Source organism: Mastigoproctus giganteus, chromosome 11 (assembly GCF_048544385.1).
Source record: "Mastigoproctus giganteus isolate SK-2022 chromosome 11, ASM4854438v1, whole genome shotgun sequence".
Classification (NCBI taxonomy): Eukaryota; Metazoa; Arthropoda; class Arachnida; order Uropygi; family Thelyphonidae; genus Mastigoproctus; species Mastigoproctus giganteus.
In genome coordinates this window covers 2,546,386-2,573,614 of record NC_143585.1, presented here as the reverse complement: position 1 = coordinate 2,573,614, position 27,229 = coordinate 2,546,386, and the positions used below count along the sequence as shown (strand labels likewise).

At 37.6% G+C, this 27,229-nt stretch overlaps 1 protein-coding gene across 1 annotated transcript in view; it reads right to left on the bottom strand.

The window, feature by feature from the left end:
* The window catches only part of LOC150077646 (transmembrane 9 superfamily member 1-like), a 274,121-nt gene that overhangs the window by 156,681 nt on the left and 90,211 nt on the right, over positions 1 to 27,229 (bottom strand). Inside the window, exon 6 of the mRNA XM_090385415.1 lies at positions 11,095 to 11,204. Coding sequence (XP_090241541.1) covers positions 11,095 to 11,204 — 110 coding nt within the window. The remainder of the gene's footprint in view (positions 1 to 11,094; positions 11,205 to 27,229) is intronic.

The following is a 27,229-nucleotide window of genomic DNA, read 5'->3' as shown; positions in this document are numbered from 1 at the left end:
AGAATGAAAAGGACATGGGGGTAATTGTGCAGGCAGATATGAAGTTTTCTGAGCAGTGCAGAAGGTCTGCAAGGGTAGCTCATGGTGTTGTTTGTTTGGTTTTTAGGAGCATTAGCAACTAAGGCCATATTGCTCCGGGGATATGCAGTAGTCATTCCATGACCTTTCCACATCCTCCGTATTTGGTGGTCACGTGCTCAAACCCCGGTCTAATCAAGAAGCGTCTGCTACACACTACTGCTCCTGCCCATCTCGCTACGGAGGCGCCAGCTCATGGTGTCTTGTCAATGATATACAGGAATTTTTCTAGCAGGGATAAGGAGGTGATTATCCCCTTGTATAAGGCAATGGTTAGGCCACACCTTGAGTACTGTATACAGGTCTGGAGTCCTCATTTTAAGAAGGATGTAGAGCTGTTGGAACGGGTACAGAGAAGGGCAACAAGATTAGTGAATGGAACAAAAGGTTGTTCTTACGAAGAAAAGCTTAAGTTTTGCAAATTACAGTGTCTGGACACTAGGCACCTGCGAGGTGATCTGATTGAGGTGCATAAAGCCTTGAAAGGTTTGAGGATGCTCAATGCAGATGGGATTCTTCCTCTTTCTCAGAATAATCAGACAGATGTGCGGAAGTTTGCCTTTAGCCAGCAGGTAGTTGGTTGGTAGAAAAGACTTCCATCCTTTGTTTTGGAAGTTGATAGCCTAAATAAATTTAAGGCTAAGCTGGACAGGTATTTGGATCGAACTGGTGGGAGGACATTTCAACCCCCCCCCCCATTGGCTGATCCTGCATAAGCTTGCTTTCTTGCATCATGTTCCTCTGCTAATGCCGTATTTCTGAGGGGCCACCGGGTAAAAGTCATAAAATTTGGGGGGGGGGGGCATGGAAACTGTTAAGTGGGCCACGAAAAGTTCACTTCTAAAATAAAATTATTACTGATTTTATAAAAAAAGAAATTAGTGAGATCCTTGCATATCTCACTAAACTAAGGGACAATAATATTATTGTAATATTTTTTGTTAGGAGCATAACTGTACATTGGGAATAAACAAAATATTATGACTAAAAATTCTATTATAAATAAAGATTGTAGTTAATAAACCCCCTTTTTTATTATTAATATTCCTTATGTTATAACAAATAATATGTTATAAATATTACATTTATTGTAATTAAACAATATGAGGGTTGGAGCCACAGAGGTGAATGAAACTCAGAAGTGGGCCAAGAGCAAATAAAGGTAGAGAACCATTGATCTAGACAAGACTTTGCAAATGAAATTCTGAATTCAATTATTGAGTATACAGAGCTGGAACTATGGTGGGGCGAACAGGCCCCATCCCCAGCAAACAGATTATGAGATAACACAGATTACGAGAGACTTAACTTTGTACGTATTGTTCCCACCTCTGGGCTATAGGCAATTAGAAAGGACGAATTTTAGAGGTGTCCATAAAACCAATGCAGCCACCTATCCCACCTACCGATAAGTCGCACTAGTCAATTCCATAGCCAGTCAGAACATTAAAGCATATTTCCGACACGGATAATAGCCTATGGTCAACCAGTGTTGTGGTTCCCTTCTCCTGAAAGCAGTCCTGTTTTTTGGAGAAGTGAGTGATCCATGCCTTTCAGTAAATTTCCAAGTGATTGTCCAAGTGATTCCAACAGTTTGGACAGTATTCAAAAAACTAGTGACATTGAAGGGACTGGGGGGATGAGGGCAACTAAGATATTAAATAAACTTTCTGAAGATGAAATGTTGGCAGATTTTGAAACGGTGTCATGGCCTTCAATGTGAGGGATGAGCACAATATGAGATACAGATGAAATGATGCCTATCACACTACTGACATAGTTTTGAAGTGAAAATTCTTTAGGCCCGCATGTTCCAAAACATAAAGGCATGGAAATAATTTTAAAAAAAAACTGTATCCATCATATCACCAATCTGCAAATAACCAGCACAATTGATTGAGAATGAACTTGAAGTGGAAATTATAACAGTCGGTTGTGTGTTCGGGCCCAGATGGGCAGCTTGTAGTTTGTGGACGACAACTGCAGTTTGGAGGAATTATCCCACTTTGTGCAACCATTTTGAATCAGAAGTTAAATATTCAGCATTAGATAAATTGTAGAATTCTTAAAGTACCAATTTAAATTGACTCAAATTAATAGCATAGCTTAATTTGCAGTACTCATCTTTTTATATAATCTGCAATTGATGGGTTGAGATAGGATAAAATGGTAGTTGAGTTTAAAAATTGAAATTAATATGGATATGTTTAAATTTTGGAAACGGAGTTTAAAATATGCTCAAGGAAATAGGAGTGCAAGTCTTCATCCTTGATTGTCATGAATTAAAAGTTGAAATGATAAAGCTAGGAAAGAATTGGCTTTCGTTGTTAACGTCTTCAGTTGGCGATAGTGGGAGGGAGTGAACACGTGTACTGTATTTAAAAGACTATGTTCCCGTGATGCTCTTTGATACATGTGGTAATCTCAGGTGCATGAGATTCCAAGCCGGTGAGAGGTTATGGGTAGTTTGGCATTTAATACATTAAATTTAGAAGGATGACGAAACCACTCTATGATAAGGGCTTCGTACCGAAAAATTTTAAAACTAGATTTTAATTTAATGATAGGGATGGCTGAATCAACTAAGGGGGGTGTGGTTGTTGGCTTGTACATGTAACGTGAGTTCTGTATTTGATTGTCCTGTTCTAAAGCTATTGTAGTGGTAATATGCACATGTGTTTGATGTTTTTGTGGAGCCATATTTAGAGGTTGTACTATCAATGTAGCATGCATTACAGTTTTGTATACATTTAATTAGATAAACTATATTGTTCATGTCACTGATTTGATATTTGTCTTTATATGAATTAAACATTGATCCTAGTTTATTATATGTTGAAAATATGAGAGTGATGTCTGTACCGGTAAATAATCGACTGAACTGTCTAGCAAGATCACTGTGGTAAGGAATAACAACATGTGTGTTATTGCGTGTAATGTGTTTGGATGGTTTGTTGATATCATTTTGGATGGTGGTGATAATTTGTTGGATTAACTGAAGAGGATATTTTCTGGATATGAATTTTTCTGTAAGGTATTGGAGTTCATTGGATAGGTTTTCTTGTGTAGAACTGTATTTGATGGCATTATACATTTGATTATAGAGGACAGCTTTTTTTGTACTAAGTGGATGGTGCGACTCGAAATGTAAATATTTTCTGGTATGGGTATTTTTTCTGTAAATTCTAGTTCTGAGTTTAGTATCTGTTTTATATATGATGAGATTAAGGAAATTAATCTGTCCGTTTTCTTCTAATTCAAGGGTAAATTTTAATCTGTCGTGCATTGAATTAAATTTAATAAAAAGGTTATCAATTATGGTTTTGTCTCCTGTGATAAGGATGTTAAAGATGCATTGCAGGATCATCTAGACAAGACTGCGACAATAATTCAGACACAGTATGGGTTTGTTAAGGGAAAGTCTTGTCTGACAAATTTGATAGGATATTATGATGTGGTTACAAAGGAACTGGATGCAAAAAATAATTTTGATATATACTTTGTATTTGGATTTCAGGAAAGCTTTTGACACTGTTGCACACGGAAGTGGAGGACTATTGTACAAATTGGAGCAGAATGGTATTAAGGGTAAGTTGCTACAATGGATAAAAGGATGGTTAAGTGCGAGAAGACAGAGGGTCGTAATCAGTGGGTGCTGCTCTTCTTGGACTAATGTTATTAGTGGAGTCCCACAGGGTTCGGTGTTGGATCCACCGTTGTTTTGTATATTTATCAATGATATTGATGACGGTATATCAGGCTTAGTGTCGAAGTTTGCAGATGATACAAAGGTTGGCAGGGTTGTTAATGACAGTAATGGCAGTGTGCTACTGCAACAGGATCTAGATAATTTGGGCAGATGGGCTAAGAAGTGGCAACTGAAGTTTAACCTTGACAAATGCAAAGTACTGCATATGGGTAGAAGTAACCCCAGAGAAACGTACCAACTGTGTGGTACTACACTTAAGGTGGTAAAAAATGAAAAAGACCTGGGAGTAATTGTGCAGTCAGATATGAAGTTTTCTGAGCAATGCAGACAGGCTGCCAGGGCAGGTCATGGGGTTTTGTCAAATATATATAAGAATTTTGCTAGCAGGGAAAAGGAGGTGATTATCCCTCTGTATAAGGCAATGGTCACGCCACGCCTTGAGTACTGCGTACAGGTCTGGAGGCCTCATTTTAGGAAGGATGTAGATTTACTTGAACGTGTACAGAGAAGGGCAACAAGATTGGTGAGGGGAATGAAGGGATCCTCTTATCAAGAGAAGCTTAAGTTCTGCAAATTGTAGTGGCTGGAGACTAGGCACCTGCGCGGTGATCTGATTGAGGTGTATAAGGCCTTGAATGGATTGAGCACGCTGAATTCTGATGGGATCCTTCCACTTGTTCAGATTACGAACCTAAGGGGGCATAAATTCAAATTAAGAAAGGACAGATGTAGAATAGATGTGCGGAAATTTGCCTTTAGCCAGTGGGTGGTTAATTGCTGGAACAAACTTCCATCTGTCGTTGTGGAAGTTGATAGCTTGAATAAATTTAAGGAGGAACTGGACAGGCATTTGGAGGGTATGGTGTGATTTTTTTTTTTTTTGGCTGATGCTGCATAAGCTCATACACATTTGCTTTCTTGCATCATATGCCACTACTACTACTACTATGTCATCTGTGTATCAGGTATATAATTTAATCTCTGGAGGGAGAGGTTGTAAAATTTGATTTTCTATGGAGGCTAGGTATATTTCGGATAAGGGGGGCTGAGATTCCCAATCCCATAGGTAAACCATATATTTGCCGGTATATCTGATTGTGGAAATGGAAATATTTAGCATCTAATAAAAATGATGTAAGTTCTAATATACTATTGATTGAGAGAGAGGTGTGGTTGGTTAAGGTGCTATCATCCATTAGAAAATTACGTAAAGCTTGTAGTGTAGATGGCAGGTGTACATTAGTGTATAAAGAAACTACATCAAAAGATGCTAAAATGTCTTTATTGGAGATTGTAATAGGACTTATTTTTTCCAAAGCTTGGGTGGTGTTATTAATTTTATATTTCGAAAATCTTGTAAGGGGTTTGTTTGTTTGTTATTTGGTTTTTAGGAGCATTAGCAACTAAGGCCATATTGCTCCAGGGATATGCGGTGGCATTCCCTAACCTTTCCATATCCTCCATATTTGGTGGTCATGGGCTCGAACCCCTGCCTAATCAAGAAGCGTGTGCTACGCACTACTGCCCCTGCCCACTTGGCTACGGAGGTGCCCTTGTAAGGGGGGAAATGATCTTAACAAGAAAGGAGGATAAATTGGCAAAAGCTGATTTATTGAAGGAGATTACTGATCTTGGTGGGTGATTGGGTTTGTGTAGTTTGGTAATACCAAACATGTGAGGTATGATATTATTTCATATTCCGATTTGTTGTAAAGCGTGTAAGGTGATTTCTTTATTTGTCCTCAATTTTCTTAAGATAATGTCAAGTTTATTTTGTGTTTGGATATGTTGTACGTATTATCGGGTTTGCATGTATTCTGGTCAGATAGGATGTTTCATTTTGTCGATATATGTATTTTTATTAAGAATCACTATGGTATTAGTGATTAAGTTAATCTCCCTCCAGAGATATAAATTATATACCCGATACGCAAATGACATCCTTATCACAGGAGACAAAACCATAATTGATAACCTTTTTATTAAATTTAATTCAATGCACGACAGATTAAAATTTACCCTTGAATTAGAAGAAAACGGACAGATTAATTTCCTTAATCTCATCATATATAAAACAGATACTAAACTCAGAACTAGAATTTACAGAAAAAATACCCATACCAGAAAATATTTACATTTTGGGTCGCACCATCCACTTAGTACAAAAAAAGCTGTCCTCTATAATCAAATGTATAATGCCATCAAATACAGTTCTACACAAGAAAACCTATCCAATGAATTCAATACCTTACAGAAAAATTCATATCCAGAAAATATCCTCTTCAGTTAATCCAACAAATTATCACCACCTTCCAAAATGATATCAACAAACCATCCAAACACATTACACACAACAACACACATGTTGTTATTCCTTACCATAGTGATCTTGCTAGATTCAGTCGATTATTTACGGGTACAGACATCACTCTCATATTTTCAACATACAATAAACTAGGATCAATGTTTAATTCATATAAAGACACACATAAATATCAAATCAGCGACATGAACAATATCGTTTATCTAATTAAATGTCAACAAAACTGTAATGCATGCTACATTGGTAGTACAAACTCTAAATATGGCTCGTCAAAAACATCAAACACACGCGCATATTACCACTACAATAGCTTTAGAACAGGACAATCAAATACAGAACTTATGTTACATGTAAAGCCCACAACCACACCCCTTAGTTGATTCAGCCATCCCTATCATTAAATGAAAATCTAGTTTTAAAATTTTTCAGTACGAAGCCCTTTTCATAGAGTGGTTTCGTCATCATTCTAAATTTAATGTATTAAATGCCAAACTACCCTATAACCTCTCACCGGCTTGGAATCTCATGCACCTGAGATTACCACATGTATCAAAGAGCATCATGGGAACATAGTCTTTTAAATACAGTACACGTGTTCACTCCCTCCCACTATCACCAACTGAAGACGTTAACAACGAAAGCCAATTCGTTACGGCTCTTGGCCTCCTAGTTTAACTTTCCTAGCTTTATCATTTCAACTTTTAATTCATGACAACCAAGGATGAAGACGTGCACTTCTATTTCCTTGAGAATATTTTAAACTCCATTTCCAAAATTTATTAATTCCAATTTTTAAACTCAACTACCATTTTATCCTATCTCAACACATCAATTGCAGATTATATAAAAAGGCGAGTACCACAAATTAAGCTATGCAATTAATTTGATATTCAGGATTATTTAACTGACTTTTAAATCTGCAATTTTTTAACAATTTAGCACTAATGATCGATAACTGCCTTTCCTCAATTTGAATTTATACCCCCTCAGGTTTATAATTTGAGCAAGAGGAAGAAACCCATCAGAATTGAGCTGCTCAACCTATTCAAAGCCTTATACACCTCAATCAGATCACCTCGCAGGTGTCTAGTCTCCAGATGCTGCAATTTGAAGAACTTAAGCCTTTCTTGGTAAGAGAACCTATTTGTTTCCCTCAAGCAACTCTACATTCTTCCTAAAATGAGGCCTCCAGATCTGTATGCAGTACTCAAGGTGTGGCCTAACCATTGTTTATACAAAGGGATAATCACCTCCTTTTCCCTACTAGTAAAATTCCTGTATATCATTGACAATACCCTATGACCTTCTCAGGCAGTCTCTTTGCACTGCTCAAAAAACTTCATATCTGACTGCACAATTACTCCCAGGCCTTTTTCATTTTCTACCACCCTAAGTGTAGTATCACACAGTTGGTACATTCCTCTGGGGGGTTACTTCTACCCATATGCAGTACTTTGTATTTGTCAATGTTAAATTTCAGTTGCCACTTCTCAGCCCATCTGCCCAAATTTTCTAGATTCTGTTGCAATAGCACACTGTCTTTAGTGTCATTAACAATCCTGCCAACCTTAGTCATCACCATCATCATCAGCCATTTTCAATCCACTGCAGGATGAAGGCCTCTCCAGCAACTTTCCAGTTCCTTCTGTTTTGAGCAATGGCCATCCATTTACTACCCACAAACTCATGAATTTCATCTATCCATCTCCGCCTTAGTCTTCCAGATTTTCTTCTAGCTCCTCTTGGATACCATTCTGTTATTTTCTTAGTCCATCTGTCATCATGTCTTCAAGCTATGTGTCCTGCCCAAGACCATTTTAGTTCTTTAGTTTTGATAAGAATGTCCTTTACTTGAGTTTGCTGCCTAATCCATGTGTTTCTCTTCTTATCTAACAGTCTGATTCCCAATATAATTCGTTCCATTCTTCGCTGTATAGTTCTCAGCTTCTCTTCCATTCTTTTTGTGAGTGCCCAAGTTTCACTTCCATAAGTCATGGTGGGGAATATACATTGGTTCATTATTTTACGTTTCAGACAAACTGGGATATTGTTCTTCGTATGTGACTATATTTCCTGAATGCTATCCATCCAAAATTTATTCTTCTCTTGACTTCAGCCATTTATCATTATTACAGCTAATAACTTGTCCCAGATAAGTATATGACTCCACCTTTTCAATTACTGCTCCTTCAATCATTATTTCCCTTTCTGTGGCATACTTGTTCATCATTACTTTTGTTTTAGCCATATTCATCTTTAGTCCAAAATCCTTACTAACTGTGCATAACTGATTAAGATTTTCCTCTAATTCTTTGGGATCGTGGCTTATGACCACAATGTCATCTGCAAATCGTAAATGGTTTAGGTACTCTTCGTTCACATTGACTCCTTTCTACAACCAGTCTAATCTTCTGAAAGCTTCCTCAAGGGCAGCAGTAAACAGCTTCGGAGATATTGCGTCTCCTTGTAGAACTCCTTTCTCGATTTTAAATTTCCTACTGTCTTTGTCTAGTCTAATAAAGGAGGTAGCACTCTCATATATTTTCTTCAAAATCATAATATATGGGTTATCTATGCCTTGTCTTTCCAGTGCCCAAAACATTGCCTTATGCTGTATGGAGTCAAATGCCTTTTAATAATCCACAAATGCCAGGCATAACAGTGTTTTATATTCATTTGCTTTCTCCATTAGCTGTGATATTACGTGAAGGTGATCCATAGTTGAGAATCCTATCCTAAACCCAGCTTGCTCTTTCGGTTGATTCTCATCAAGTATTCTTTCTTTACAGTTGTTCACAGGGTCATTACATCTGTTAGTAATGACCCTGTGAACAACTTGTAGATGTGGGATAACAAGCTAATTGGTCTATAATTTCCAATTTCTGATTTATCTCCTTTCTTATGCAGCAAAACTATGATTGCATTATTCCACTGCTTAGGCATCACACCTTTTCTAATGCACTTTGTGAAGAGCCTTGCCAGTGAAGAGACATAACTTGCCAGTGTTATGTCTCTTCCTCCCAATTTTAACAACTCTACAGTAACTTCATCTTCCCCCGGGGCTTTCTGATTCTTCATTTTCTTCAATGCATGTTCTACCTCATCAGGAAGAATATCGGGTATGTCGTATGTGTTGCTACTTTGCAATCCATCTTCCCCACTGCTGGCATCATTCCCCTGCTCCTTGTATAATTCTCTATAGTAGTCTTCTGCTATTTGAATTATGAATTCTCTGCTGTTTATAAGTACACCATCACTGTTCTTCAGTTTCAGTATCATTTGTCTTTCTGTATTACTGCTGATTTAAATCCTTTGTTTTCCCTTAATGTTTGTTCTACTTTTCTTGTGTTAAATCTTCTTATGTCCTCTCTGAGTCTATTTCTAATGGCTTTGCATAACTCAGTATACTCAAATTTTCTCCCTGTCAGTGTTTTTCTTGCTCTTCATTTGTCGTCTTCGGTTCATCATGACATGTGTTTCTTGACTAATTTTTTCTTATTTGGATTTCTTTTTCCCTATAGGTTTTTTGGGCTTTATCACTTTCAGAAAGTTGTAATATTCCTCGCTGATATCTTGGTCCTGAGCAGTCTGCAGAAGCTCAAACTTGTTCTTAAGTTCCAGTACATACTGCTTTTTCTCCTCTTCTGTTATCTCAAAGACCTTTGTATTATTTACTCAAGTCAGTTTTTTCCTTTCCTACATCTATATCAAGTGTACATCTTACCATTCTGTGATCACTTCCAACATTTACCTTATTCAGGACGGTAACATCATTCACAATATATCTTCTGTTAGTGAGGATGAAGTCAATTTCATTAGTAGTTAATCCATTTGGACTCTTCCATGTCCACTTTCTGTTCACCCTTTTCTTGAAAAAAGTGTTCATTACTGACAGTCCTTGAGATTCTGCAAATTCCACAAGTCTTTCACCTCTTTCATTTCTTTCACCAATTCCAAAATTTCCTATAGTTCCCCTTTCTGTGCTGTTTTTTTTTTTTCAACCTTAGCATTGAAGTCCCCCATAATAATAGTGTAGTGGGTTTTCTGCTCATCTAGAGGACTCTCAATTTCCGTGTACATTTCTTCAACCTCTTCATCATCATGGCTCGATGTTGGTGCATAAATCAATATGCCAACAAATGCCAACCTTAGTACCATCTGCCAACTTGAATATTAAGCCTGATATACCTTCATCAATATCATTGATAAATATACAAAAAAAAGTGGGCCCAATACTGAACCTTGGGGGACTCCACTAATAACATTAGTCCACGAAGAGCACATCTTTCCCGAAATCCAACTATATGATATCAAAATTATTTTTTGCATCAAGTTCCTTTGTAACCACATCATAGTATCCAATAAAAGTTGTCAGAGAAGACTTCCCCTTAACAAACCTAAATCCTTTTACAGGCTGCACACTCCTTTTTTGAAAGTGACTACAAATTGGGATCGTGAACCTGGAGCATTGCTGGACAAAGTGCACAGCTACTATGCATTGAGTAACACTTTAAAGAGTGAGCTAGAAATTTATGAAGTAACCCTACTTATACAAACCTAAATTTTGAACATAAAAACATAAGTAAAGTAAAAAAAATAAAACATCATCCACAAAAACTGAAGTTAACTCCCCCTCCCAATACAACATTCAAAAGCTCCCTTTCACCAATACTAAACAAAATAAGGCAGTCAAAGATGATGTCAGTTTCTCCAAGGCACTCAACACTTAGGATACTTGTCACATTAACTGAAAAGAAAAACCTCTGATCTCTGTTCTTTTCAGTGTAGCATGGTAATTTTTGGATTAATTTCATTAGCTGTGCATCACTCCTTCATTTTCTATTTCTTTGTTTCAAATCAGTGTATCTCTGAGGATAACTGGTGCAATGTAGTTTAAACATCAGCTTTGACTGTATTTTAACTGTAACATTGAAAGACAAGACAAAAGGAAAAATATTAAGGGGAAGCATTTTTCCATGCTTACCTAGTAGCAATCCAGTTAACACTGTATGTGTGAGTAACATCAATAGGAGCTTCCAGATTATCTAGCCACAAAGGAGAGTGATCTCTGGTGCTTACATTGGCTGATATAATCTGGAAATAAAAAAAATATTTTTCTTCATATTTTTCTAAAGAAAAAAAATCTAAACTGAATAAGGAATCTATACTATTTAAGTAATTAAGTATAAATTAAGTATCTAATAAATTGAGTACTAATTACTTTATATAGTTATTAATAACATAATTTTATATATATAAAATTATAATTATATATAGACAGATGTTTATATTCAGTGTATATGGAAGGGATGTTGACCTGTCAATTGTAATTACCATGGAAAAATTGAGAAGGCCTGTAAGGTGAAGGAGATAACCTGAAATAAATTGATTAACATAAAAATAGAAATAATAATGAAGATAACAATGTTACCTAAAGAAGTGGGTCCTAGAGCTTTAACTACTTCTTCATATGGTTGGCAGCCAAAACCGTAGGAGCCACCACAATAATTAGGGTCTCTGTTTCTGTTATGATGTATACATGAGAAATGTATAAATCACTGCTGACCTGACAGAGACCAAAAAGAAAAGAGTAAAATTACAAAAAAAAAAAAAAAAAAAATGCCAAAAGAACTTTGGGGGGGGGGAATTGAAATCAAAAGGACAGATACATTACAAAAATTACTTCAACTTACTGTGTGTTTGGAACAGAATCTGTGAAATAGTGGCCTGTGGTGTTTACAAAGTAACGTTGGAGAACCAAGGATAAAGCCGACAGATAGCTGTCCAGAATGTTTATATCAGTTGAAGCAACCACGTGCGACGAGGAGGAAGTGGAGTCATCAAAGTGAAATGTCCCGTGTTACGGGGAAGTAGCTAAATAAACAAATGAGGCAAAGTGCCAGCAGAGGGAGATTACTGTTGACTGACAAAGTAGTGTAGAAAGACACAACTTTGTATCAGAAGAAAAAAGGGAGCGATAGCAGAGGAATAGCATCTCGATATTGCTTTTGGCCAGCCTAATTGCGCACAAGAAATAAAATGTAGTAATTAAGGAAAGGAGAAAGCAATTTGAAGAAGAGAAATATAGTTGTGCTTGGGTTGCTGAACCCGTACCATAGTTGGTCCCTGGACAGATGTCTGGACAAATTCCTCATATATTTAAGTCAGTATTGGTATTGTTATTGTAAAAAAAAAAAAAATATGGGACATAACAGAACAATACCCCTATGTATTGCCAATCTGTAGACACAAGCTTTCTACACCGTGAGACACAACAGAGGCTAGGGGGTATATGACTATACATTATGTACAAGCTTGAAAATAATATGTAATCAAACAGTAAATATGTTGTTTATATCAAAGTTGTAGTTTATAAGTTTATTGAATTTTATAATATTTACCGCTTTTTCGAAATGATGGTAGAGGAATGCTGTAGGGAAATTACTGCACTTCAATTTATCATGGAGTTGTTTAATGTTGTCAGCAAAGAGACAGTCACTACTGTATATTGTCGCAATTCTGATGCATTGGGAGAGTATTATATTAGCATGTACTTTTTTAGAAATGTTAAGAGTGCCAGTGGATAAAACTCACTACATTAAAATTAAAAGCATCTCTTTTATTGTATATGTTGATTGTGGTATGAGGGCTGGATCGTGGATGTAGCTTAGCTTAATTTTTCAGCACTGACCTCATAGTAATCTGCTTAGTTGGTTGAAAGTTTTTCCAAGTGCATAATGGTTAAGAGATTCTAATAACTTATGGGGATTATAAATTTAAAAACTAAGTTATGGGCTTGAAAAATTTTCCTAAGAAAGGAAAGTGCACCTTCCATTCTATGGTTGTCTAATTAAAATAAATTAAATGAAGTGAGATAAAAGCTAATAGCTGCACACGAGCAACTTTCGAAATCATCTTCAGTTAGCTATAGTGGGGAGGGGAGAGTGTGCTATATACAGGTTGGGTTCCCGAAATGCATCTCAGTGCACGCGGAAACTTAATACATGCTAAATTCCAAATAGGGGAGAAGTTGGCGGGAATCTTTTTGTTTAATATGTTAAGTGATGTGTGGTGCTTAAACCACTCAATGACGAGGGCTTCGTTTTGAAGGATTTTATAACTGGAATTTAGTTTAACTATTGTGATCGCTGAATCGATGAGTGGGTTATGATTATAAGATTGAACATGTTGTGTTAGTTCTGTACTTGCTAAATTAGATTTGAAGCTATTAAAGTGGTAGTATGCACGAGTGTTAGAAATTTTTGATGTCCCGAATTTTGCTGTTGTACTGCCTATGTAACATGCTTTACAATCTGATTGGCATCTAATTAAATATATAATGTTATTATGATCTTGTGGTCCCATACTCTTATGTTGTCTTGTATGAATTGTATGAATTGAATTTAGAACTTAATTTGTTATAAGATTTAAATATTAATTTGATATCTGTATTTTTAAAAATCTGTTGAAGTCATCTAGCATATTGTTGATGGTATGGGAGGGTGATAAGGGGTTTGTGTATCTTATTCTTATTCACGTGGTTATTAATTTTGCTTGGGTTATTAGTATTATTATGGACTTGGTGATGGTTTCTTTTATTATTTGTAATGGGTATTTCCTGTCGATGAATTTTTTGGTTAGGTATTGCAATTCTACGGATAGGTCTGTTTGTGTGTGACTATATTTGATAGCGTTGTATATCTGATTGTATAGAACTGCTTTTTTGATGTATAGAGGATGGTGTGAGTGGTAATGTAAGAATTTACCTGTATGTGTGTTCTTTCTGTATATTTTTGTGCCTAAAGATGTACCTATTTTGTATATAGTGAGGTTTAGAAAATTTATTTTATTATCGGTTTCTATTTCAAGGGTAAATTTAAGTCTCTCATGTGTTGTATTAAATGTGTTCAGTAAAGTATCGATAGTGGTTTTGCTGCCTATTAAGAGAACATCGTCTGCGTATCTCATATATAGTTTAGTCCCTGGGGGATAGGGTTGGAGTATTTTTTCTTCGATAGAAGCGAGGTAGATTTTGGATAAAGGGGCAGAGATACCGAGGCCCATGGGGGAGGCTGAAAATTTGTTCGTAGATCTTGTTTTGAAATTTAAATTGTTTGGCGTCGAGTAACAGTGATGTCAGTTCTAAAATGTCATTAATGTTTAAGTCAGTACGTTTTGTCAAAGTGTCGTCTTTAATTAATAGTACTTTAAGAGCCAGTAGTTTGTATGTTTGTATATAGGGAGACGATGTCGAAGGATGCGAGAATATCATTGTCAGATATGGTCATGGAAGTTTATTTTAATTAGACAACCATAGAATGGAAGGTGCACTTTCGTTTCTTAGAAAAATTTTTAAAGGCCATAACTTAGTTTATAAATTTATAATCCCCGTAAGTTATTAGAATCTCTTAACCACTATGCACATGGCAAAACTTTCAACCAACTAAGCAGATTACTATGGGGGTGAGTAATGAAAAATTAAGCTAAGCTATATCCACGATCTAGTCATTACAGCACATAAGGACTCCTTAAAATATCATCGGTATGAGGGCTGTTAATATTAATATCTAAGTCTAAGTAATTGGGTGAAAAATCATTATTATTTGTTTTTTCCAGAGTAAGTTCTGAAGGATAAATACCAGCAAAGTCATGTAGAGTAGTTGAATACCAATAAGTCATCAATATATCTGTAAAGTTTAATATCTGAGGGTAGAGAGGTCTCAGACCAGTATAGATATAGGTTGGCTAAGATACAACTATTCGGGCTACCCATGGGGGTACCTTTTGTTTGCAAGTATACAGATTTGCGTCAAAAATGTAGTTATTGGAGACACAGAGATTAATGAGATTGTTCCAAAAAACTGAATTACAACCAATAATATGTTTGTATTTATTATAATTTCATTCAGGACCAATTTTAAGTTAGTTAGGTCTATGCTGGTGATTAGACTATTGAAATTAAAAGTTTGCACATGAGAAATGTTGTCAGTACTCAGGGCATTAATAACTGGAATGTTGTTATTAATTATTCTGCTATTAGGAAGGATGTCCATTATAGGTTTAAGTAACTTTTCTAAAGTTTTGCCAGGTTTATGAGTGTAACTGTATTTGCAGGAATGAAGGGATCCTCTTATCAAGAGAGGCTTAAGTTCTGCAAATTGCAGTGGCTGGAGACTAGGCACCTGCACGGTGATCTGATTGGGGTGTATAAGGCCTTGAATGGGTTCAGCACGCTGAATTCTGATGGGATCCTTCCACTTGTTCAGATTACGAACCTAAGGGGGCATAAATTCAAATTAAGAAAGGACAGATGTAGAATAGATGTGCGGAAATTTGCCTTTAGCCAGCGGGTGGTTAATTGCCGGAACAAACTTCCATCCGTCGTTGTGGAAGTTGATAGGTTGAATAAATTTAAGGAGGAACTGGACAGGCATTTGCAGGGAATGGCGTGATTTTTTTTTTTTTTTGGCTGATGCTGCATAAGCTCATACACTTGCTTTCTTGCATCACATGCCACTACTATTACTACTACGTAATAAACCTAAATCCTGTAGGGTTTTTGTGGAACTTAGGTATGAAATAAATATAAGGAAAGTTGTAGTTATTGAAGTTTTTGCCAAAAGCAATTAACTTCTTTGTGATGATACTGCTGTTGTTAGTGATGGACTTATAGGTGGCACTGGAATTTAGTTCTGTATTTAATGTTTGGAAATAAAAGGCTTTACAGATAATGGCATAATTGTAAGAGGCTTTATCAACAGGGGTGATTAATAAAATGTTTATGCAGATCCTCCAAATGTTGTTTTAACATGGAAAAATTAAATTTCAGTCCTGTTGATGGTTTTACTTGTAGTAGTAGTAGTAGTAGCATGTGATGCAAGAAAGCAAATGTATGAGCTTATGCAGCATCAGCCAAAAAAAAAAAAAAAAAAAAAAAATCACACCATTCCCTCCAAATGCCTGTCCAGTTCCTCCTTAAATTTATTCACCCTATCAACTTCCACAACGACAGATGGAAGTTTGTTCCAGCAATTAACCACCCGCTGGCTAAAGGCAAATTTCCGCACATCTAATCTACATCTGTCTTTTCTTAATTTGAATTTATGCCCCCTTAGGTTCGTAATCTGAACAAGTGGAAGGATCCCATCAGAATTCAGCGTGCTGAACCCATTCAAGGCCTTATACACCTCAATCAGATCACCGCGCAGGTGCCTAGTCTCCAGCCACTGCAATTTGCAGAACTTAAGCCTCTCTTGATAAGAGGATCCCTTCATTCCCCTCACCAATCTTGTTGCCCTTCTCTGTACACGCTCAAGTAAATCTACATCCTTCCTAAAATGAGGCCTCCAGACCTATATGCAGTACTCAAGGCGTAGCCTGACCATTGCCTTATACAGAGGGATAATCACTTCCTTTTCCCTGCTAGCAAAATTCCTAAATATCATTGACAAAACCCCACGACCTGCCCTGGCAGCCTGTCTGCATTGCTCAGAAAACTTCATATCTGACTGCACTGCACAATTACTCCCAGGTCTTTTTCATTTTCTACCACCTTAAGTGTAGTACCACACAGTTGGTACGTTTCTCTGGGGTTACTTCTACCCATATGCAGAACTTTGCATTTGTCAAGGTTAAACTTCAGTTGCCACTTCTTAGCCCATCTGCCCAAATTATCTAGATCCTGTTGCAGTAGCACACTGCCATTAACAACCCTGCCAACCTTTGCATCATCTGCAAACTTCGACACTAAGCCTGATATACCTTCATCAATATCATTGATAAATATACAAAACAACAGTGGACCCAACACCGAACCCTGTGGGACTCCACTAATAACATTAGTCCAAGAAGAGCAGCACCCATTGATTACCACCCTCTGTCTTCTCCCACTTAACCATCCTTTTATCCATTGTAGCAACTTACCCTTAATACCATTCTGCTCCAATTTGTACAATAGTCTTCCATGCGCAACAGTGTCAAAAGCTTTCCTGAAATCCAAATATATGATATCAAAATTATTTTTTGCATCCAGTTCCTTTGTAACCACATCATAATATCCTATCAAATTTGTCAGACAAGACTTTCCCTTAACAAACCCATGCTGTGTCTGAATTATTGCTGCAGTCTTGTCTAGATGATCCTGCAATGCATCTTTAACCAGCGACTCCATTATTTTACCTGGAACAGAAGTTAAACTAACTGGTCTGTAATTACCCATGTCACCCTTCGATCCCCCTTTGTGAATTGGGGATACATTTGCACATCTCCAGTCCGTGGGGACCTCCCCTGAGTCCAAGGATGCTCTCATAATTATTGCTAAGGGTTTACTTACTTCCTTTGCTGCCTCCTTTAATATAACTGGATAGATCCCATCCACCCCAGGTGCTTTTCTTACGTTTAACTTCAACAGTTTCTCTTCCACTTTGCTCTCAGTTATTACAAAATCATTAAGTACCCTGCTACAATTTGATAATCTTCTGCCATTTTCAAACCTTAATAATTCCTCACGTGTGAATGTAGATGCAAAATACTCATTCAGTTTGTTTGCTATCTGAGCAGGATCATCAACAGTCGAACCATCGATGTCAAGTGGACCAATCAGATTCATCCTCTTCCTTTTAGAGTTTATATAAGTAAAGAAATCCTTGGTGTTTTTCTTAGCATCTTTTGCCAAGGATTTCTCGTAATCTGCCTTCGCCTGCCTAACCTCCTTTGTAACTTGGTTACAGATCAACTTATAGCTATCATAGGCTTCTGTGTCACGTGTTAATTTGTATGCATCCCATGCATTTTTCTTCTCTGTTACAAGTCTCATTAGTTCATTTGACAACCATTTAGGCCTAAACCTTGAACAATATTTCTTAATAGGTATGAAACTTTTAGTAGCATCCACGATTAATTCCTTGAATGCTTCCCACTTAGAATTTACTGTTGGTAACATCATCAGTTGATCCCACTGTACAGAATTTAAAAACTGTCGGAGACCACTGTACTCTCCTTTACGGAAGCAAAAATCTTTTCCTTTACCCCTGATGGAAATTAAATCTTTAAGTAAATCCCACGTGAGTACACTGTGATCACTGCTACCTAGTGGTTCTTTTATCTGCAAATTCCTAATTCATGAATGATCACTGCTGATAACCAGATCAAGAGTATTACTTTCTCTGGTTGTCTCTCGAACATGCTGCTGCAGATAACAATCATCCAATAAATCCACAAAAGTCTGACTAGTGTGTGAGTGACCAACCCAAAAGTTCCAGTCAATATCTGGGAAGTTGAAATCCCCCATTATAAGACATTCCGACTTACTAGCCCACTCTATTTCTCTGTACAATTGTTCATTGTACTCATTCGAGTCATTAGGCCTATAACACACTCCTACTCTTATTTTTGCTTTCGCAGTGCTTATGTCATACCAAACTGACTCAACAGTGCACTGTTCATCTATATCAACTGGATGCACTTCTTTTGATTTTATGTTTTTCTTAATTAACAGCATAACACCTCCTCCCTTTCTATCCTGTCTATCCTTTCTGTACACATTGTACTCCCCAAATTCCAGTTCGGCATTCCTTATATCTGTGTGACACCACGTCTCTGATATCCCAACAATATCCGCCTTTGATGTCTTGACCAACACTTCAAATTCATCAAATTTATTTACTATACTTCTAGCATTGGTATACATGCTCCTTCTATTCTTTGTTACCCTAACACATCCCGTATACCTACCCGTTCCACGATGACCGCCACCCATCCCTGAATCCCCCAACACCCCACGCTCCAGGTCGCTACTTATTCTAATAGAAGTTGTGCAAGAATCACCTTCACCTCTGCCTACGGCTACTGTTAAACTATTAGTCCTTGAATTCCCCCAAGCTATCAGTTTTCCGACCCACCCAACACTGCCTCGATAGCATCAGCAAATATTCTTGTACCCTTTCTATTTAAGTGTATCCCATCCCTGTAGAAGCAGTCTCTCCTGTTAACAATTACAGTCCAGGCTGAAACAAATTCTACCCCTTGAGCCTTGCACAATCTTTCCAGGGCTGAATTGATCGACAAGGCTATCATCATATACTCCCTCCTATCGTGTCTGGGCAGAATTGCAGACACTTTCAAATTCAACCCTATTTCACGGCTTTTTTTCAACAGTGACCTGTACTTGTTAAGCAGTTCTGCCGGTCTCCTACTCTGTAGGAGACCGGCAGAACTGTAGCATCATAGCAAGTACTGAATTAATCCATAGCTGGAAGGCTTCAATGGGGATATTATGATGGTAAGAGAGCTTAAAACAGAAGTTAAGTAAATCATGGTACAGGCATACCTCGAATAACGAATAGGATGCGTTCCACGAAATTACTTCGTTAAGCGAAACTTCGTTTTCAGAGGTAAAAATACTATGGCCAGAATAGGGATACGTTCCTACGTAAAGAAAATGAAAAGCTTTTTTTTCGAACAAAGAAAAGTTTTATTAAATAAACAGTCAACTTACATACAAAGTGAAATCACATTTTAAAATACGAGTCTAAAGTTGTTGTTTATGCTCTTTTTCTCTTTCATTTAACAATTGCCTATACGGAGTTATTGCATTTAACACTGATCGCTTAACAATAACACTTCATCCTAAATCAGGATCATTTTCACTAAAAAAATTTAAAACGTTTCCAATGTCATTTAAGCACCTTTTTAAATCTTTGGTTGTTAACACTTTTTCGGCAGGAACTTCTTTAACCTCGTCTTCATTATCTTTGTCTTCATTGCTAACAAGGTTTTCTAAATCTTCCACTGAAAAACCATCATCTTCTGCATTCAATAAATTTCTAACATCCTCTTCATCGACATTTTCAAAACCTATTGATTGAGCCATCTGGATAACTTCATTTCTAATTTCTTGGATGTTATTTTCTTCTTCTAGTACAACTTCTGGCCATAATTTGCGCCAAACTCCATTTAAGTATTTCTTAGTGATTTCTTTCCAAGAACTATCAATGGTTTCAATTGCGTTTTTAATGGTGTAGTTTTTCCAAAAAGTTTTAACTGTCATTTCCTCTTTATCCTCTAGTTCAGGTAAATTGCTTAAAATTCGACGCAGATAATAAGCTTTAAATGATGCTATTACTCCCTGATCCAATGGTTGAATCAGAAAAGTTGTGTTTGCTGGAAGAAACACAACTTTGACAGGAATGCATGTGTCCAACGTGTTAAGATCAGTAGGATGTCCCGGAGCATTGTCTAACAACAAAAGAGCTTTTTCTTCAAAGTTGTTTTTTTTGACAATACCGTTTTACTCCAGGACAAAAGTGGTTAACAAACCAATCAGTAAATAACTCCTTGGTAACCCACGCTTTTCTATTTGCTTTCCATATTACAGGTAAATTCATTTTTATGTTACCTTTTAACGCCCTCGGATTTTCTGAATGGTAAACTAATAACAATTTTAATTTATAATCGCCAGAGGCATTTGATCCAAAGAGTAACGTTAAACGGTCTTTGGCTGCTTTGAACCCAGCAGCTGATTTTTCTTCAATAGAAATGAAGCTTTTTGTTGGTGGCCGTTTCCAGAACAAACCGCTTTCGTCAACATTGAACACTAAATTTGGAAAATTTTGACGTTCAATGATTTCCTTTAGTTTTTCTGGAAACTTATTTGCAGCTTCTCCTGTTAATTTTACACTATGAATCCTGGCCCGTTTTTTAAATTTCTCGAACCAACCACGAGAACCCCCAAAAGTTTCCGTAATTTCTTCAGTTTGTTTAGATTTCAGGTGATTGAACTGGAATATATTTTTTTTTATGTTAAATGGAGCTTGAAATTGCCGACTTCGTTATATCGAAGCTTCGTTATCAGAGGTAACGTTAACCGAGGTATGCCTGTATAATCATTTTCTGAAATATTTTAAGTCGATTTTAAAGTATGGCCTATATTTGAAGCCATAGGATGCTTCTTAGTTCCTTGTTAGGTATAACCTGTAGGTTGCCTGTTAAGATATGGCCAAAAACGTGTATCAATAAATGGTTGAAAATTGGCCTCATGGCAAATACATACATTACAAGTAAGTTCAAGGTTATATTTATCTAAGTTAGTTGCTAGGTGTTTGTAATTGCAAACCTTGAGCCCAAAAGGTTTAGCATATTTGAATCTGGAAATAATGTTCAAGCTTTGGCAGCCATCTGGAAGTAGGTCAGTAGATTTATTGATGCAATCATTAATGTTGAAATTGTCCAGGCAAGTATTATAATTAAAAATGATGGTGATATTATTATTTTGGCTGGTCAGCTTGCTGTAAGATTTTAATTTAAATTTACAGATATCTGTAATAAGGTCAAGTAAATGTTTAGATGTGAAATTGAAGGCGAGTATAAATCTGTAAAGCGCCTTTAAGATGTCATGTTTAGCACAAAAGAGTAAATCACGAATCTTCTGTACACTGAACTGACCATTGTCCTAGTCAGAGATAGTCTGTTTAAAGTCACCTAACTTGTATTTATGCATAGTAATGTTGGTATTATTGGGTTTTTGTTTCCTATAAGGTCTGGATGTATTTAGGCCTTTAGTAACTTGGAATTTCTCATATATGCACATATCTGTAATATTATTCGTGATGATCTTATGATTGAATTTATTGTTGAGTCCATATAGATAGAGTGTTTTTAATTTTAACATGAATAATTCTTCCTGTTGATTTCTGGCATTAGGCTCCATCACTTGTGCTAGTATGGAAATATAGATGTTGGTAAAGCAATGTGTTTGGAAGTGATTACACTATTTCTTGTTCTGAATTATGGATGTTGAGGTTATTGTAATTGTTGATATCTGACCTATGCAGGTTAAGTCTGAGGGGGAGTTTATTACCAGTTTGTTCCACATATTTCATATTACAGGTTAAAAGATAAACTATATTGCTGCTTTTGCAGAATATTGGATCTTCAAAATTGTTAGAAATATGTTGTGAAGGTGTAAGGGATGCATTTAATTAAATATATATATATTTAATATCATTAAATATAAAAAGCTGATTGATAACCATGCTGATATTAACAGTAATAGCACGTTGATATTCTTTTAAAATTCAGGCTTGTATATAATGTACAGACAATACCCTCAAGCCTCCTTGGGGTCTCACGGTGTAGAAATCACCCACCTCCCACCATTCCCAACAGGCTCCATTCAATGCCTCCTGTGGTCTTCCATCAAATGGATGTCAGAAGGATTTTGATGAATCTTGATGTTAAGGAAGCTCAAGGTCCTGATGGTATTTCTCCACTTGTTCTCAAAATCTGTGCTCCCGAACTTACTCCTGTTCTTTGCCGCCTTTTTTCACTTTCTTATTCCAAAGGATTTTTTTCTTCTGCTTGGAAATTTGTTCATATCCAGCCAGTTCCTAAAAAGGGTAATCATATACAGCCAGTTCCTAAAAAGGGTAACCAATTATCGTCCCATTGCAATTACTTCTACTCTTTCTAAAGTAATGGAGAAATCAATTAACCGCCAACTCTTAAACTACCTAGAAACCTTCCGTCTGATCAACGAACGCCAGTATGGATTCCGTCAGTGTCGATCCACTGGTGATATTCTGGCTTATGTTACCCATTTATGGACTAATTCAATGGAAAGGTTCGGGGAAACACAAGTAGTTGCTCTTGACATCTCAAAGGTTTCGATCGTGTTTGGCATAAAAGGCTTCTAAATAAGCTTCCATCTTATGGTTTGCCAACTGTTTTTAGTAATTGGTTATCCAGTTTTCTCTCTGATTGCTCACTGAGGGTGATGGTAGATGGCTCTCTATCTTCTCCACTAATGCCGGTGTCCCCCAAGATTCAGTTCTTTCCCCCACTCTTTTCCTCTTGTATATTAATGACCTTCTTCCATTGACTGGAAATCCTATCCATAATTTTGCCGATGATAGCACATTGCATTCCACTTTCCATTTTGAGAAACCTTGCCCTGCTCAATCAGCTTCAATTTCTCGAATATCCGCTACCACTTCCTTAAATGCCGATCTCCAGATAATTCTCCAGTGGGGCAAAAAATAAATTAGTTGATTTCAATCCTTCTAAAATTCAGTCTTGTCTTATATCTAGCAAAAAGGATTCTTCTGCTCCTATGCTTATCTTTGGTGATACTCCTATTTCTAGGCAAGGTTATACAAAGGGTACTAGGAAAGTTTTGCAATATGACGCAACAATGAATCACAGGAAGCTGCTTGTTGCTGCATGTTGAGACATGTTCATTTGTGCATAGTAGCCGCCGCGCCAAGTCGATGGGCTCAGTTATTCATTAGTAGTGAGAGTGTAAAGTGCTTGCGATGGCATCGTGGTCACGAAATGAGATAAGGACAGTTTTGCGGTATAATTTCGTGCGTGGTTTAACCATAGACCAGTGCTTAGAAGAAATGACTCTTGCACTAGATGATGATTGTCCACATCGTACAACAATATTCAGGTGGTATAGAGAATTCCAAAGGGGAAATTTCACTCTGGAGGATTCGGGAAGGCCGGGAAGGCCACGAACGTCAGTTACGGAGGAAAACGTTACTGCTGTGAGGAAAATGCTTGACGAAAACAGGCGAGTGACCTACCAACAGATAGAGGATACTTTGGGCCTAAATGCACCAGCAATTCGTTCGATTCTGCAAGATCATTTGCACGTGAAGAAACTTTGTTCTCTGACTGAATCAACTGACTCAGTTGATTCAGTCAGCCGCATCAACTGACTGAAGAGCAGATGACACGACATGTGACTTGGTGCCGGGAGATGTTAAAAAAGTTTGATAAGGGACAATCTCGGTATGTGAACAACATCGTGACAGGTGAAGGGACTTGGCTGTACTATTACGATCTGCCGACCAAGGCTCAAAACAAAGTTTGGGTCTTTGATGATGACGACACACCCGTAATTGTCAGAAAATCCCGATCTGTAAAGAAGAAAATGCTAGCTGTATTTTTCAAATCGAGTGGAATTGTGGAACGTGTCGTTTTGGACACGCAGAAGACAGTCACAGCTAAGTGGTATACTGAACAATGCCTGCCTAAAGTCATTGGACCTATGAAGAACCTGCGGCCAAAGTCAAGAATGGACACCTGGTACCTCCATCACGATAATGCTGCAGCTCACCGCGCCAAAGCCTGCACCGAATATTTGACCACGACAGGACTGAAACTTCTCGAGCACCCTCCCTACAGTCCAGACCTTGCTTGCTGCGACTTTGCACTGTTCCCGCATGTGAAAATAAAGCTAAAAGGGAGGCGGTTTTCCAGTGATGAGGACCTTCTACGGGCTTGGGACAACGAGTGTGCTTTACTCCCTAGTGAAACTTGGCAGAACTGGTTTAAAGATTGGTTTCGGAGGATGGAGAGGTGTATTGAATTTGGAGGAAATTACTTCGAAAAAATTAAATAAACAAAGCTGTATTGCAAAACTTTCCTAGTACCCTTTGTATCTATTTTGGGGGATTACTCCAACTTCTAATCTCTCTTGGCACAAGCACATTACAAATATTGCTTCCTCTGCATCTAAAAAACTTGGTTTTCTCTTTCGTTCTCAGTGTTACTTTTCTTCCAAACAGCTGTTCACTCTATACAAATCGCAAATTCGCCCTACCATGGAATATTGTTCTCACATCTGGGGCGGTGCACCCAAAACCTCTCTCAGCCTTCTAGATTCCATTCAGAAGAGGGCAATTAGGTTAATTAATGACATCTCTAACAGAGTCTCTTCGTTCACTGTCTCATAGATGTACTGTTCTGCTGCATGCCTTTTCTACAGATACTTCATGGACACTGTTCTTAGCATTAGTAGATGCATTTGATGCAAGAAAGCAAGCATATGCAGCATTAGCCAAAAAAAAAAAAAAAAACCACTTCCACTTCACCCCTCTGTTCGTTCAAAATACCTGTCCAGCTGAGCCTTAAACTTATTTAGGCTATCAACTTCCACGACAAGGGATGGAAGTCTGTTCCACCAACCAACCACCTGCTGGCTAAAGGCAAATTTCCGCATGTCTATCCTACATCTGTCTTTCCTCAATTTGAATTTATGCCCTCTCAGGTGATTATTCTGAGCGAGAGGAAGAATCCCATCAGCATTGAGCATGCTCAAACCATTCAAGGCTTTATACACCTCTATCAGATCACCTTGCTGGTGCCTATTCTCCAGACACTGTAATTTGCAAAACTTAAGCCTTTCTTCGTAAGAGCACCCCTTTGTTCCATTCACTAATCTTGTTGTCTTTCTCTGTACTCGTTCCAGCAGCTCTATCCTTCTTGAAATGAGGCCTCCAGACCTGTATACAGTACTGTAGGTGTGGCCTGACCATTGCCTTATACAAGGGAATAATCACCTCCTTATCCCTGCTAGAAAAATAGTAGTAGTAGTAGTAGTGGCACATGATGCAAGAAAGCAAGTGTAGGAGCTTATACAGCATCAGCCAAAAAAAAAAATCACACCATTCCCTCCAAATGCCTGTCCAGTTCCTCCTTAAATTTATTTAACCTATCAACTTCCACAACGACAGATGGAAGTTTGTTCCAGCAATTAACCACCCGCTGGCTAAAGGCAAATTTCCGCACATCTATTCTACATCTGTCCTTTCTTAATTTGAACTTATGTCCCCGTAGGTTGGTAATCTGAACAAGTGGAAGGATCCCATCAGAATTCAGCGTGCTCAACCCATTCAAGGCCTTATAGACCTCAATCAGATCACCGCGCAGGTGCCTAGTCTCCAGCCACTGCAATTTGCAGAACTTAAGCCTCTCTTGGTAAGAGAATCCCTTCATTCCCCTCACCAATCGTGTTGCTCTTCTCTGTACACGCTCAAGCAAATCTACATCCTTCCTAAAATGAGGCCTCCAGACCTGTACGCAGTACTCAAGGCGTGGCCTGACCATTGCCTTATACAGAGGGACAATCACCTCCTTTTCCCTGCTAGCAAAATTCCTATATATCATTGACAAAACCCCATGACCCGCCCTAGCAGCCTGTCTGCACTGCTCAGAAAACTTCTAATCTGACTGCACAATTACTCCCAGGTCTTTTTCATTTTCTACCACCTTAAGTGTAGTACCACACAGTTGGTACGTTTCTCTGGGGTTACTTCTACCCATATGCAGTACTTTGCATTTGTCAAGGTTGAACTTCAGTTGCCACTTCTTAGCCCAACTGCCCAAATTATCTAGATCCTGTTGCAGTAGCACACTGCCATTACTGTCATTAACAACCCTGCCAACCTTTGTGTCATCTGCAAACTTCAACATTAAGCCTGATATACCTTCATCAATATCATTGATAAATACACAAAACAACAGTGGACCCAACACCGAACCCTGTGGGACTCCACTAATAACATTAGTCCACGAGGAGCAGCACCCATTGATTACCACCCTCTGTCTTCTCCCACTTAACCATCCTTTTATCCATTGTAGCAACTTACCCTTAATACCATTCTGCTCCAATTTGTACAGTAGTCTTCCATGCGCAACAGTGTCAAAAGCTTTCCTGAAATCCAAGTATACGATATCAAAATTACTTTTTGCATCCAGTTCCTTTGTGACCACATCATAATAACCAATCAAATTTGTCAGACAAGACTTTCCCTTAACAAACCCATGCTGTGTTTGAATTATTGCTGCAGTCTTGTCTAGATGATCCTGCAATGCATCTTTAACCAGCGACTCCATTATTTTACCCGGAACAGAAGTTAAACTAACTGGTCTGTAATTACTCGTGTCACCCTTCGATCCAAATTTGTGAATTGGGGACACATTTGCACATCTCCAGTCCGTGGGAACCTCCCCTGAGTCCAAGGATGCTCTCATAATTATGGCTAAGGGTTTGCTTAGTTGCTTTGCCGCCTCCTTTAAAATAACTGGATAGATCCCATCCACCCCAGGTGCCTTTCTTATGTTTAACTTCCACAATTTCTCCTCCACTTTGCTCTCAGTTATTACAAAATCATTAAGCACACTGCTACAATTTGATAACCTTCTTCCATTTTCAAATTGTAATAATCCCTCACGTGTGAATGTAGATGCAAAATACTCATTCAGTTTGTTTGCTATCTGAGCAGGATCATCAACAGTCGAACCATCGATGTCAAGTGGACCAATCATATTCATCC